The 12,065-nt window shown below is 36.6% G+C and overlaps 1 protein-coding gene across 4 annotated transcripts in view; it reads left to right on the forward strand.

The window, feature by feature from the left end:
* Positions 1-12,065, forward strand: part of LOC107028190 (dnaJ homolog subfamily C GRV2) — a 58,297-nt gene that overhangs the window by 22,563 nt on the left and 23,669 nt on the right. For all 4 annotated transcript variants that reach the window (XM_015229233.2, XM_015229235.2, XM_015229236.2 and 1 more), the window contains 4 exons: positions 5,584-5,946; positions 7,137-7,277; positions 10,053-10,445; positions 10,524-11,006. In XM_015229233.2, coding sequence (XP_015084719.1) covers positions 5,584-5,946; positions 7,137-7,277; positions 10,053-10,445; positions 10,524-11,006 — 1,380 coding nt within the window. The remainder of the gene's footprint in view (positions 1-5,583; positions 5,947-7,136; positions 7,278-10,052; positions 10,446-10,523; positions 11,007-12,065) is intronic.

Raw genomic sequence — 12,065 nt, forward strand, 5'->3', positions numbered from 1 at the left:
TGACTCTTTGAAGTTGAAGTTGAAAAAGAGTATTTTGAAGCTGAAATTGTGAAGCTGAAATTGTGTCTGGACATGAATTTCATTTGAAAAAGAAGTTAGGAGTTTTAGAAGTGGAAACCATTTTTTATTAGAAACACTCCTCAAAAAAGTTTTTTAGTTTCAAATTCTCTATTTCAAGTTGGAGTTATTTTTTTTTTAATAAGTAACATTTGTATTATAACTCAACACTTAGGTAGTGCCAAACCCTTTACAACAAGTCAAAGTATAGCAATATATCAAAGGACTCCCAATCCTAGCATGATTCTAACACATCTAGGATATTTTCTGCATCTATAGGGGAGTTCCTTGTACACCAAAACACAAAAGCAAAATACAATCTCTTTTGATTTTTCTGAACTGTTCTATTCCTCTCTTCGAAACACCTAGCATTTCTCTCCTTCCAGATGGTCCACCGTACACAAGATGGTATGGTTCTCCAGTAACTCCTGTTTTTTGCTCCCTTCCCAGCTTCTTCCCACCTAGATAGAGTGTCAACAATCTTGCTAGGCATTGTCCATTGTATGCCTCTGAGATTAATGAAAATCTTACATAGTCGGTTAGTGATTCTACTGTGCAAAAACAAATTTCCCACTATCTCAGCTGCCTCACCACATAAACAACAGTGCGTGACTAAGATAATGTTCCTCTTTCTTAGGTTTTCATGTGTCAAGACAGCTTTTTTCGGTAGCAGCCATGAGAAACATGCCACCTTCGAAGGTGCTTTTGTTCTCCAGATTTGTTTCCATGGCCATATGGAGTTCTGTGCCACTGTCGAGTTCAGGAGTTTATACCATGAACTTACTTTGTATACCCCTTTGTTGTGCCCATTCCACCACAGTCTATCCACCCCATTCTTCAGACTTTGAAAAGCTTCAGGGATTTTGGAGAACTCGATCAGTCTAGGAATTTCCCAATCATTCAAGTTTCTTCTAAAATTTATGTCCCAGCCTTGGAACGCCCACATGTCAGCTATTGTTTTGTCCTGATGGATAGCTAAATCAAACAAATCAGGGAACTTCTTTGCAAGACTCCAATTACCTAACCACCCATCTTTCCAGAAGATGGTTTTATTACCATCACGTACACTAATGGTAGTGTGGTTACGTAAAATAGTCCACCAGTTTCTGATAGATCTCCAAACAGAAGGATTGTTTGCTTCTTCAGTGATACATCCATCCAATTCTCCATACTTTGCTGTAATCACCTTTTCCCATAGAGAGAGTGTCTCATGGGGCATATCTCCATAACCACTTCATTTTCGAAGCTTTATTTGGTTCTTCAGATTTTTTATACCAAGGTCCCCCAGTTTCTTGCTTGAGATTAGTTCTTTCCACTTGACTAAGTGATAACCTACTCTTGGTATTATTTCCTTGCCAAAAGAAGCTTCTCCTGGTCTGGTCTAGCCCCTGTACTACCCCAGCTGGGATGGGGAAAAGGGTAAGCATGTAGGTTGGGAGAGCATCTAACACAACATTAATTGAAGTGAGTCTACACCCCAGACAAGTATTGGGCTTTCCATCTTGATAATTTCCTCTCACACCTTTCCAGGATATTGTCCCAAATTTCCTTGGACCTTGATTGGGCCCCAAATGGCATCCCTAGATACATAGAGGGCAGGGTTCCAACTTCTCCTCCCAGAATTGAGGCCAAGAGGTCAATGTTTGGTACATTATATATGGGGTAAATGTGACTCTTCTCCCAATTAATGTGCAAACCTGAAATGCCTTCAAAAAGTACTAGGATCACTCTCAAGTATCTAAATTGTTCCTGTTCTGCCCCACAGAAAATCAATGTATCATCTGTGTATTGTAGATGTGTCACCTCTAGACTTTCTCCATTGTTTTTAGCCACTTCAAAACCAGATAGCCAGCCATTGACCTTTGTTGTCTTAATCATATTATTGAGACCCTCCATGGCTAGGATGAATAGAGAAGGGGACAGAGGGTCCCCTTGTCTTATTCCCCTTTGGGCTGCAAAAAAACCTTCCGGTGATCCATTTATCACTACTGAGAATAATGGACAAAATTGCAAACAAAATTGACTTGCAATATATAGCTGCTTGAACATGTTACGTCAGAGGTGGTGGCTCTAAAATAGCTGCTTAGGTGGAAATGCTATGCCTCCTTTACTTGACCATTGCTTCGCTTTGATGAGTAAAAAATAGCTAATCATTTTAGCTTCTAGTTTTTTTTTTTTTTTTTTTTTGATGAAGTAAGAAGAATGTCATTAACAAAGCATCAAGCAGATGCACAGATTACAAAAGAAAGAAATATCAGCTCCCAAAAAGGCAAAAAAAGCTATCTAAACCACTAACAACAGAGATCTATGGAGCTGATAAATTCTAGGAAAGAATTGACACTAAGTACTGGAGAGAGATTAACCCAACCAAAAAGAGTAATCAAACATCTTCCTTAAAGGTAGAGATGGGGGTTGGTGCCATAGTAACATCTTTTGTTCCTCTTCGTCCATAAGCACCACAAATTACAGGCTGGAAATGAAGACCAGATCTGCTTATGGACTTCCCAACTTTCCAGGAACTCCAACACACAAAACCCTCTCAATGATCTTGGCATGATCCAAGTGAGTCCAAAAATTGAGAAGAACATGTTCCATAGGCCTGTTGCAACTGTGCAATGAAGGAACAAGTGATTAATAGATTCTGAGTTGCACAAGCACATGTAGCATCTGTTGACTATTTGAAATTTCCTCACCATGAGATTATTCTGAGTCAAGCAGAGTCTTTTAGAGTAATCCAACTGAAACAAATAACTTTACGTGGCAACTTAGTTCTCAAGATTGATTTCCATGGCCATTGATCAATTAAGGTCTTCTTGGAGCTTTGTTGAAGGTAGCATGCTTTAACTGAGTAGGATGGATCCATCCCTTCTATGTCTCCAGATAAGTTTGTCCCTGTGTTGACTGTTGATTGCACTAGTCTGAATGGTGGCCATGAGGCTAAAAACCTCTTCCAACTCCCAGTCATTAAGATTTCTCCTTAGGATCAGATTCCACACATTGTCTTCCCTGTACTGCGAAATGGTTGAGTCTGGATGAGATCAGTGTTGTGAAAAGCGCAGAAAAGCGCGCTTCAAAGCGAGGCGACCCTTGTGCGCTTTTTTATCTTGAGGCGAGGCGATCTGAAAAAAGCTCTCGCTTCAGATGAAGAAGCGAGAAGCGACCCTAAGGCAAAAGCGCAAAAAAGCGCGCTTTTAATAAAAGAAGCGACAATTAGGGTTTCTTTTTAAAAAATTAGGTTTTTTTTATAAAAAAATTTGAAATATAACCTTCTCTCTCCTCACGACTCTTCTTTCACGACTCTTTCCCTTCTTTCTCTCCTCGCGACTCTTCTTTCACAATCCTTCTTTCCATTCTTTTTCTCCTGACGATCTCGACTTAGGCTGCCTCTCTCTTCAACCTCGACCGCGACTGCAGGTAACTTTTTGTTCATCTCTTTTTTAGCTAATGTTTATTATTTCATCTCTATGAGTTTCTTTTCTCCTGAAATATACAATCTTCGCCTGTGCTTCATCTCTTCATCTCTCTGAGTTTCGACTACTCTAGTTTTTTCTTCTTCTTCTCTTCTTTTCTTCATCTCTGCTGCCTGCTCTGTTTCTAATTACTGACTGCTGCCTCCTCTGTTTTTTTTTTCAATTCTTTTGCTTTTTTTTTAATTTTGTGATCAGTCTAGCAGCCTTGTTGAAGAATAGGAGTTTGAATCTTTGTGATTTAATTATGTTTTTGATTTTTTGCTTTATATGTTATGACTTATGAGTATTTTTGCCTATGTAATTTCTTTCAATCTAAGACTATATTACCTCTATTTAGCTATTTAATATTTTTTTATTTTTATACTAAATGTCGCTTTTTTTAAAAAAAGCGCGCGCTTCGCTTCACGCTTCTCGCTTCTGTGAAGCAAGCCCTCGTCGCTTTTTTCCGCTTCTCGCTTCCCAAAACACTGGATGAGATGCAATCTGGAAAATGCTTGGAAAAACAATTCATTAGAGGAGTGTCTCCTAGTCAAATATCTTTCCAAAACTGAATATGTTCCCCATTTCCCACCCTAAGTGAGGCATCATTGAAGAATATTTCTCACAGTTCCCTTATATCTCTCCAGACCCCCGTACCATAAGAGGTACTGGCTTTATTAGAGCACGAATGACTATCACTACCATACTTTGCTTGGATCACTTCCTTCCACAAGCCAGCCGCCTCTTGATTGTATCTGCAGTGCCACTTCAATAGCATACACTTGTTATGTAAGGCCAAGTCTTTTATCCCCAATCCTCCATATTATTTTGGCAAAGTGACTTTGGCCCATTTAACAAGTTGAATTTTGTGGTCCTTGTTGTTGCCTTCCGAGAGAAAGTCTCTCCTGATTTTGTCAACTCTCAGTTTCACCTCAGCTGGCATAAGGATTAAGGACATAAAATAAGTGGGAATGTTGTCCAATACACTATTCATGAGAAAATAATCTGCATAAGACGCATCATACTTGGGGGCTTGTTACCTTTTTTGTTTCTCGTATGAATGATACTTGCAAAACATAGGTGCGATAACCTATCTAATAATTATGATACTTGCAAAACATAGGTGCGATAACCTATCTAATAATTATATAAGATGGAGTGGTGAATAGAATTTGTATATTAACAAATATCTTGACAAGAGAAGCTAAATTGAAAGAAATGTTGAAGTGATGTGCCTTACTTTAATAAGACTTCTTGTAACAAAAAATAAATTCATGACATTAGTGTTGTAAGAATTTCTTAAATATTTTTTGTTTGATAAACCTTTTTCGTGTATATTAGTAATGAAAGGCAGTTTGTGGTTTTGGTGTTGCCTGAGTTTTGTATTCTGAACCTACAAATATAAGAAGACAAATCTACTTCCATTTGTAGAAAAAAAAGCGGTAAATTTTGTTTATGAAGTAAACAAAATCTGTAATTGCAATAGATGTATACACGTGTATAATCTCATCAGATGTATTAGGCGATCCAGTTGAAATACTTATTCAGTATGTAAATAACAAATTTCTCAATAATACTTTTAAAAAATTCATTATCTCTGGATATATAAGGAAACACTTCTTCTGTGGGAGAGCAAAGCAGAGTCACTTTCTACACTAATTTCTGATGCTGCAGAATATAATGTATTCCTCTGATCTCATGTAATAACTGTTCCTCAAATACGCTTTATATTTGAAAATGGATTTAATTCAGTCGACAGCTAATGGCACATGGTGAACAAACAAATGCAAGCTATCTTAGTTGTTGTCAGATGATATGTGTAGTGAAAAGTGGGGCCATCTTTATTTATTGGGAGTAATTTCTTGGAAAGGTTACCACGCTTTACGAATTATAATGAATTGGCTCCTGAACTGTTACTTGGAAAACCATTTAGTTGTGGAGAGAGTGTATATGGTTCTATAAATCACACAAGCACTAGTTAACTTTTCACCTTCATGTCTGATCAAAATATTTTTTTGCAAGAGTATAACTTTGAGAGTGCTCTATATTCTTTTTCAATATTTCCCAACTTGTGCAGGTTTTGATGAAGGTTTTGACTAATGTAGAGGCATGTGTCTTGGTTGGAGGCTGTGTACTAGCTGTTGACCTACTAACAGTTGTTCATGAAGCTTCAGAAAGAACAGCTATACCTCTGCAGTCGAATTTGATTGCTGCTACTGCATTTATGGAGCCATTAAAGGAGTGGATGTTTCTTGACAAGGATGGTCTGCAAGCTGGACCAGTGGAGAAGGACGCTATTAGGAGACTCTGGTCAAAAAAGGAAATAGATTGGACCACCAGATGTTGGGCTACTGGGATGCCAGATTGGAAGAAGTTGCGAGATATTCGTGAGCTCAGGTGGGCTTTGGCTGTCCGAGTTCCTGTTCTCACTCCAACCCAGGTATTGCACTACTTTCATTTTGATATAGTTAAAAAACTTGTTTTTCAATTTCCCACGTCCCATTTTGACAGTGAAAGATTTGAAAAGAACTTTGAAATTTGGTAACACTTGAACTGAGTGGTCTTGAAGTTGAAAATGGATTTTTTTTTATTTTGGTGTCTTTTGTTGTTTTGAAGTTAGTAGATGTAAACTTTCTTCTGTAATATTTATCAAGATTGTGATGTATATTTTAGGAGAGTTTGGAGGTCGCGGGTAAGGGTAGAAGGTTAGTAGGTGGTTAAAGAGTTGTCGTGTTACTATCCTATTCATATATTTGACTTGGCAGTTGTATGGGGCACCTTGCCAGTCGTACTATTAGCCTATTCATATAGTCTGTTGCTTTTGGTATCTGATATCACATATTTATGTGTTTTGGTGATCGCACCTTACTGTTGTTGTTACATTTCCTTGCTGTGTTCTTGTGATCGCATATATGTTCCACACAGATTTGCTTTGTACTAGCCGAATGATTGTAGTTCTTGCTTTTGATATCTAGCATCATCAGTTATTTGCTGTGTTTCAGTTATCGCACTATTTTGTTGTTCTTGCTCCTTTCTACACTGTTTTCTTCTTCTTTGTACTTGGATTTGCTGCATTTGAGCTGATGGTCTTTCGGAAATAACCTGTCTACCTCCACGAGGTAGTGGTAAGGTCTGCGTACACTCTACCCTCCCCAGACCCCACTTGTCGGATTTCAGTGGGTACTTTTGTGGAACTGTTGCCTGAGAAACTGGTGATCTTTTGTAATAGCCTGAAAATGGAGGCATTTCACTTGGGTTTGGAAGAACTTTGCATTCTGAGAAAGTGAAAAAGATTATGTTATGGACTGGAAATGGATAAGGAATATCAGTTTGGGGCTCGTAGAATTAATTCTTCGCTTAAATTTGTGCTAGATTTTCACTAAAACAAGCTTAAGGTGTGTATATTCTGTTGGCTATGTTATTTTTTATTCAAATGATGTACTATGATCTTCTCGGACTTGACTTATTTGATTTATGCCTGATCAAAGAGGAAACAGTCAGGGCTTCTTTTTGCATGTATGAACATATGCCTATGTACGTGTATCGGGATATGGGAATATAGTAACAGTTTGTCACATCCTTCTAATTCCACTAACTATGTTATTGTTCAAAATGGCTATGGCATTCCAGGTAGGAGAAGTAGCATTGAGCATATTACACAGCATGGTTGCGGCACACTCAGATATAGATGATGCTGGAGAGATAGTTACACCAACACCTAGGGTTAAGCGAATTTTATCAAGTCCACGTTGCCTTCCGCATATTGCTCAGGTTAAAATATTTGACTTGTTATGGTGCACTTTTCTATAGTAAAGGAGTCCTCGGTTAAAATCGCTGTTATATTTGCCAAAATTTTGAAGTTCATCGTATTGGGTGGACCTGGAAGAACAATAACAACTGTGCCTCAGTCTTAAACAAGTTGGATTAGGAACAACTGGCCTCTAGAATATATTCTGAAAGCATTGATGGTGTAGCTGCTTTTTCTACTTCATTGATCAGCCCTTCCCTTTCTTGCAATTCAATATTAGTTTGCGTGTGTGAATTGATAATTATTTTAATCAAGATTCCATTATTATGTTTAAACACGGTTTCTTCAAGTGGAAGTATGAAAAAAGTTTCTGAAGTTGTGGAGGTCTGTTTAGGTACAGGTGATACTGTATTTCTTTAAGACCTTTTTCCTTGATAGATAAGATAATAGAGAATTTGATTTTTTTTTTTTTTGAAATAAAGAAACTTAGGTTGCAGATTTGGAATATCCATTGGAATGATCAAAAGTCAATGTTAAGGTGTAACCAAACAATTTGAACAGCTTCATATCTGTTTACATAACACTATGACACTGACATTCTACATTCCTTAATGCCCTCTTGATACCCTATGCTGCTCTATTGAATTTATATTTTTTCCTCTTTTCAGTATCCCTATGATCAATTTAAAATTTTTGCAGAGACAATATTTATTCATATTCTTCTATCCAAGTTGGATTAGCACAGTGAAATAACTGACTGAGGCTTGCGTTTTTCAGAATAAGGATTGTCATATAATATTTAACAGTCTAGGCTCTAGATTTAGTTCTCCTCAGATCACTTGAACATAGTGCTTGAAATGGGAGTGGGGAAAGAAATAATTGAGAATTAGCTGTTTCTTAAACGTTAGATTCCAGTTGACAAACTTGATGCATGAAAATCTCTGGAGAGAGATGACAAGCTGTCAGACTTCCGAGAATAAGGTGGAGGAAATGATCCTTCTATAACTATGTGTCCTGACTGGTCCTGATTTTGTTGTTGGTTTAAGTAATATTTGGAATGCATAATTCTCTAGGTTCACCGTTAATCCTCAATGAAAGAGTTGGTTTGTGCAGAATAGGCAGTCTAATGTCTCATTTGTTTGCACTTAATGGAGGTCTGAATCTGAATGGTTCAGACATTAGACCATTCAGTGCATTTTTTCCTAAAAAATCTCTTAATGGGTCTGAAAGCATCTGATTCAGTCAGATATATGAGTCGTATTTCTATCCAGACTCTTTTCAAAGCGCTTATTTTATTTCTCTGTAAAGCTCAAACAATTTTTTCTTCTCTCTATGGACACCTGCTCTTTCTCCCTCTCTCTCCAAGAGTGTGCCCCCTCTCTGTCAAAGGAGTTTTTGAATTTTTTCTCTTGAATGGGTAAGATTTCAAAACTTTTTAGAAGTTACTCTGTTTATTAATTTTATATTAAAAATATCTTTGGTATTACTGTACGACAACTCTGAAAATGTTGCTTGTAATTTTAGGTTTTATTTATAAAATTAGTAGTCTCATGGTGCTTGTTCGATAAAACAAAGTTTGTGCTAGTTATATTGAATAAGATTAAACGCATAAAGTTTTTGTTGTTACTTGACTATGGTAAAACCTCTTTGCCTTTCAATTACTTTATTTTCTTGGTGCATGATGGTTGATCGTATGTTGGGATATGGTACACCTTACTTTCACTATTACCCTTTTGATTATTCCTTAATTGTTCTCCTAAAAAATATAAATTAGTTAAGAATCCTATTAAAAAGAGGATAAATATAAAAAAGTTTCAAAAATTTTCTTATGTGATTATGGAAAAGATGGGGATAATATCAAAGATAATAAGTTCAGATGAAGATGGAATTCAGTAAGGACCAAACTAAGGGCTAAGAGAATTATAACAAAAGGCAAGTTTAGTTTTATTAAATTGCATTAGTCAAATTGGATATTTTTTGCTTCATATACAGATCACTACTTCTATTTTTTCCAGCCTTTTCCTATGTTTTTTGATGTTCTTTTCTTCTAGATTATGCTCCTCAATAACCATGCAAAGGAATAAAAATTGATGCCTTGTTTTTGCTTTACTTTTTTCTTACACATTTTTCACCGTATATATAAAGAATATATAAAAATTGGTGAGTAACCTAAATGAGAATTTATCAATGTTATTGACACTTTGACTATATTCAAGTTTATTCTTGAGTTAGACGGGAGATTGCTGACTTGCTTACTCAAGAAAAGCTTAGATACTTCAGAGTATCCTTATTTGTGCCAAGTTCGTCTCAATAATATTAGTAGCTTAATGCCAAATTATAATAAGAGGCCTTTTATATATATATATATATATGCACAAAAATAATTTAAATGTTTTATCAAATTTAATATATTAATTTTTTATCACATAATAATTTTGTTTTGTTTAAATAAAAAAATTCTAATATTTTATTAATATAAACACCAAAATATAATTTTAATTGAATTATATGTTCAGACGTCTTAATCTTTATAAAGCAAATAAGGCATAAGTTAGGAACGTCAACATGATTAACTAACTGAAAGCATTTAGTATCTGAATTACTATTCAATGTAATTTTTTTAATAATGCAAATAGGGGCTTTAAGCTTCACTTATGCTTGTACCAGATGGAATTTCTCTTATCTCATATTCACTTCTGATAGTTTTCTCAAGTTCAGATCACAGTTTTAATGAGTGACATGGGGATGTTTTCTAACTTCCTCTCATTTGATTTTTCTTTTATAACTGTGATTTATAGGCTATGCTCTCTGGAGAACCAAGTGTTGTAGAAGGTGCTGCTGCTTTGTTGAAGGCCATAGTTACTAGGAATCCCAAGGCAATGATAAAATTATATAGCACTGGAGCCTTTTACTTTGCTCTAGCTTATCCTGGATCCAATCTCCTCTCAATTGCTCAGCTGTTCTCAGTGACACATGTTCATCAAGCATTTCATGGAGGGGAAGATGCCGCCGTCTCCTCTTCTTTGCCTTTGGCAAAACGCAGTGTTTTGGGTGGGCTTTTACCTGAGTCCTTGCTCTATGTTCTGGAACGTAGCAGTTCTGCTGCATTTGCAGCTGCTATGGTCTCTGATTCTGACACTCCTGAGATTATCTGGACACACAAGATGAGAGCTGAGAATCTTATCCGTCAGGTTGTTCCGATCAACAGGATTTTGCTGTACCTTTCCAAGATAGTGAGTTGCTGATAAACTTTACCTCTGTCTCTGCAGGTCCTTCAGCATCTTGGTGATTTTACCCAGAAGTTGTCACAACATTGCCATTCTTTGTATGAATATGCTCCTATGCCACCTGTGACGTATCCAGAGCTGAGGGATGAGATGTGGTGCCACCGTTATTACCTTCGTAATTTATGTGATGAAGTTCGCTTTCCTAATTGGCCAATTGTTGAACACATTGAATTCTTGCAATCGCTGCTGGTTATGTGGCGAGAAGAGTTAACTCGGAGACCCATGGATCTTTCTGAAGAAGAGGCTTGCAAAATATTGGAGATTTCTTTGGATGAGGTGTCAAGAGATGATGCTCCCAAAAGACAATCAGAGGAGACAGTTAATATCTCTAAACAGATTGAGAACATTGACGAAGAAAAGCTCAAGCGACAATATCGAAAACTTGCAATGAAGTATCATCCAGACAAAAATCCCGAGGGGAGGGAAAAGTTTCTGGCAGTGCAGAAAGCTTACGAACGGCTGCAGGTAGTTGTATGCTCCTAGTTTAGTGTTTAGACTAATATTTTCTATTTAACCAAATTTCGTTCTGAAACCTCAAATTTTGAAATCAGGAGAGTGAAAGCTGTGTGTTACTTCTTATTTCCCTATCGGTAACACATTTTACATAGGTTCAGTGTGTTAATGCAATTGTGAATATGGTTTGTCACTTGTAAGCTAGGGCTAGGAATTGAAGCTTCGTGACTTTTGCCTTCTAATATTTTGACAGCATGTTTAATCTTGAAATCTTAACCGTGAACATACATACAATTGGTAGAAACTATGAAACCTTTACTACCCTTGTCCCCGAAGATTGCTGGTTATGTGAATTTTAGAGGTGATAAGGGCCTTAAATATCTTATGTAATATTATAACTGTGTTTTGATCACTTTAGTGGATTTGCCTTCAACAGAAGGGACTTCCTCTAGACGGTGCGTAAATCTGGTAAAACACACTGCTTAATTGTGATTAACCTATTTTATGAACTGTTTTTTGAGAACGGTAACTTGAATATCACAGAAAAAAGCACTAGGATAGTGCCAAAACCATAAATACAGGGTATAGGACCACAGATCCAACTTTGAAATCCTAACAGTTATGGAGCACCTATCAGATGTACTAAAGATGCTGCCTCTTATACAAAATGATCTGTAAACCAAAAATATAAAAGAAGAAAGCACTTCATATTAAATTTTGTGAAGAGCTATTCTTCCTTCAAAGATTCTTAAATTTCTTTCTTTCCAAACTGTCCACCATATACAAGCAGGAACCAATCTCCATCTTTTTTTGACAAAGGTAACAATTTTGTGTACTAATCTTCAACACTATAGGCTGGGATCCCAAATTTACATCTTGGAGCTCCACCATTTTTTCTTATATGATCTTTGTCAATCCTCACATCATTAGCTAATTTTTGGGGTTGAGTTAGATCCAAAGATCCATTTTCTTTGCATGGTTTTAAAGTCAGGTTCCAATTTTGGGACCTGCAGGCTATGTCCCCACCTTGCTTTCGTGAGTATAATCACTGGGGCTTTTACTAAGTAAGAA

The sequence above is a fragment of the Solanum pennellii genome, chromosome 8 (assembly GCF_001406875.1).
Source record: "Solanum pennellii chromosome 8, SPENNV200".
Lineage (NCBI taxonomy): Eukaryota > Viridiplantae > Streptophyta > Magnoliopsida > Solanales > Solanaceae > Solanum > Solanum pennellii.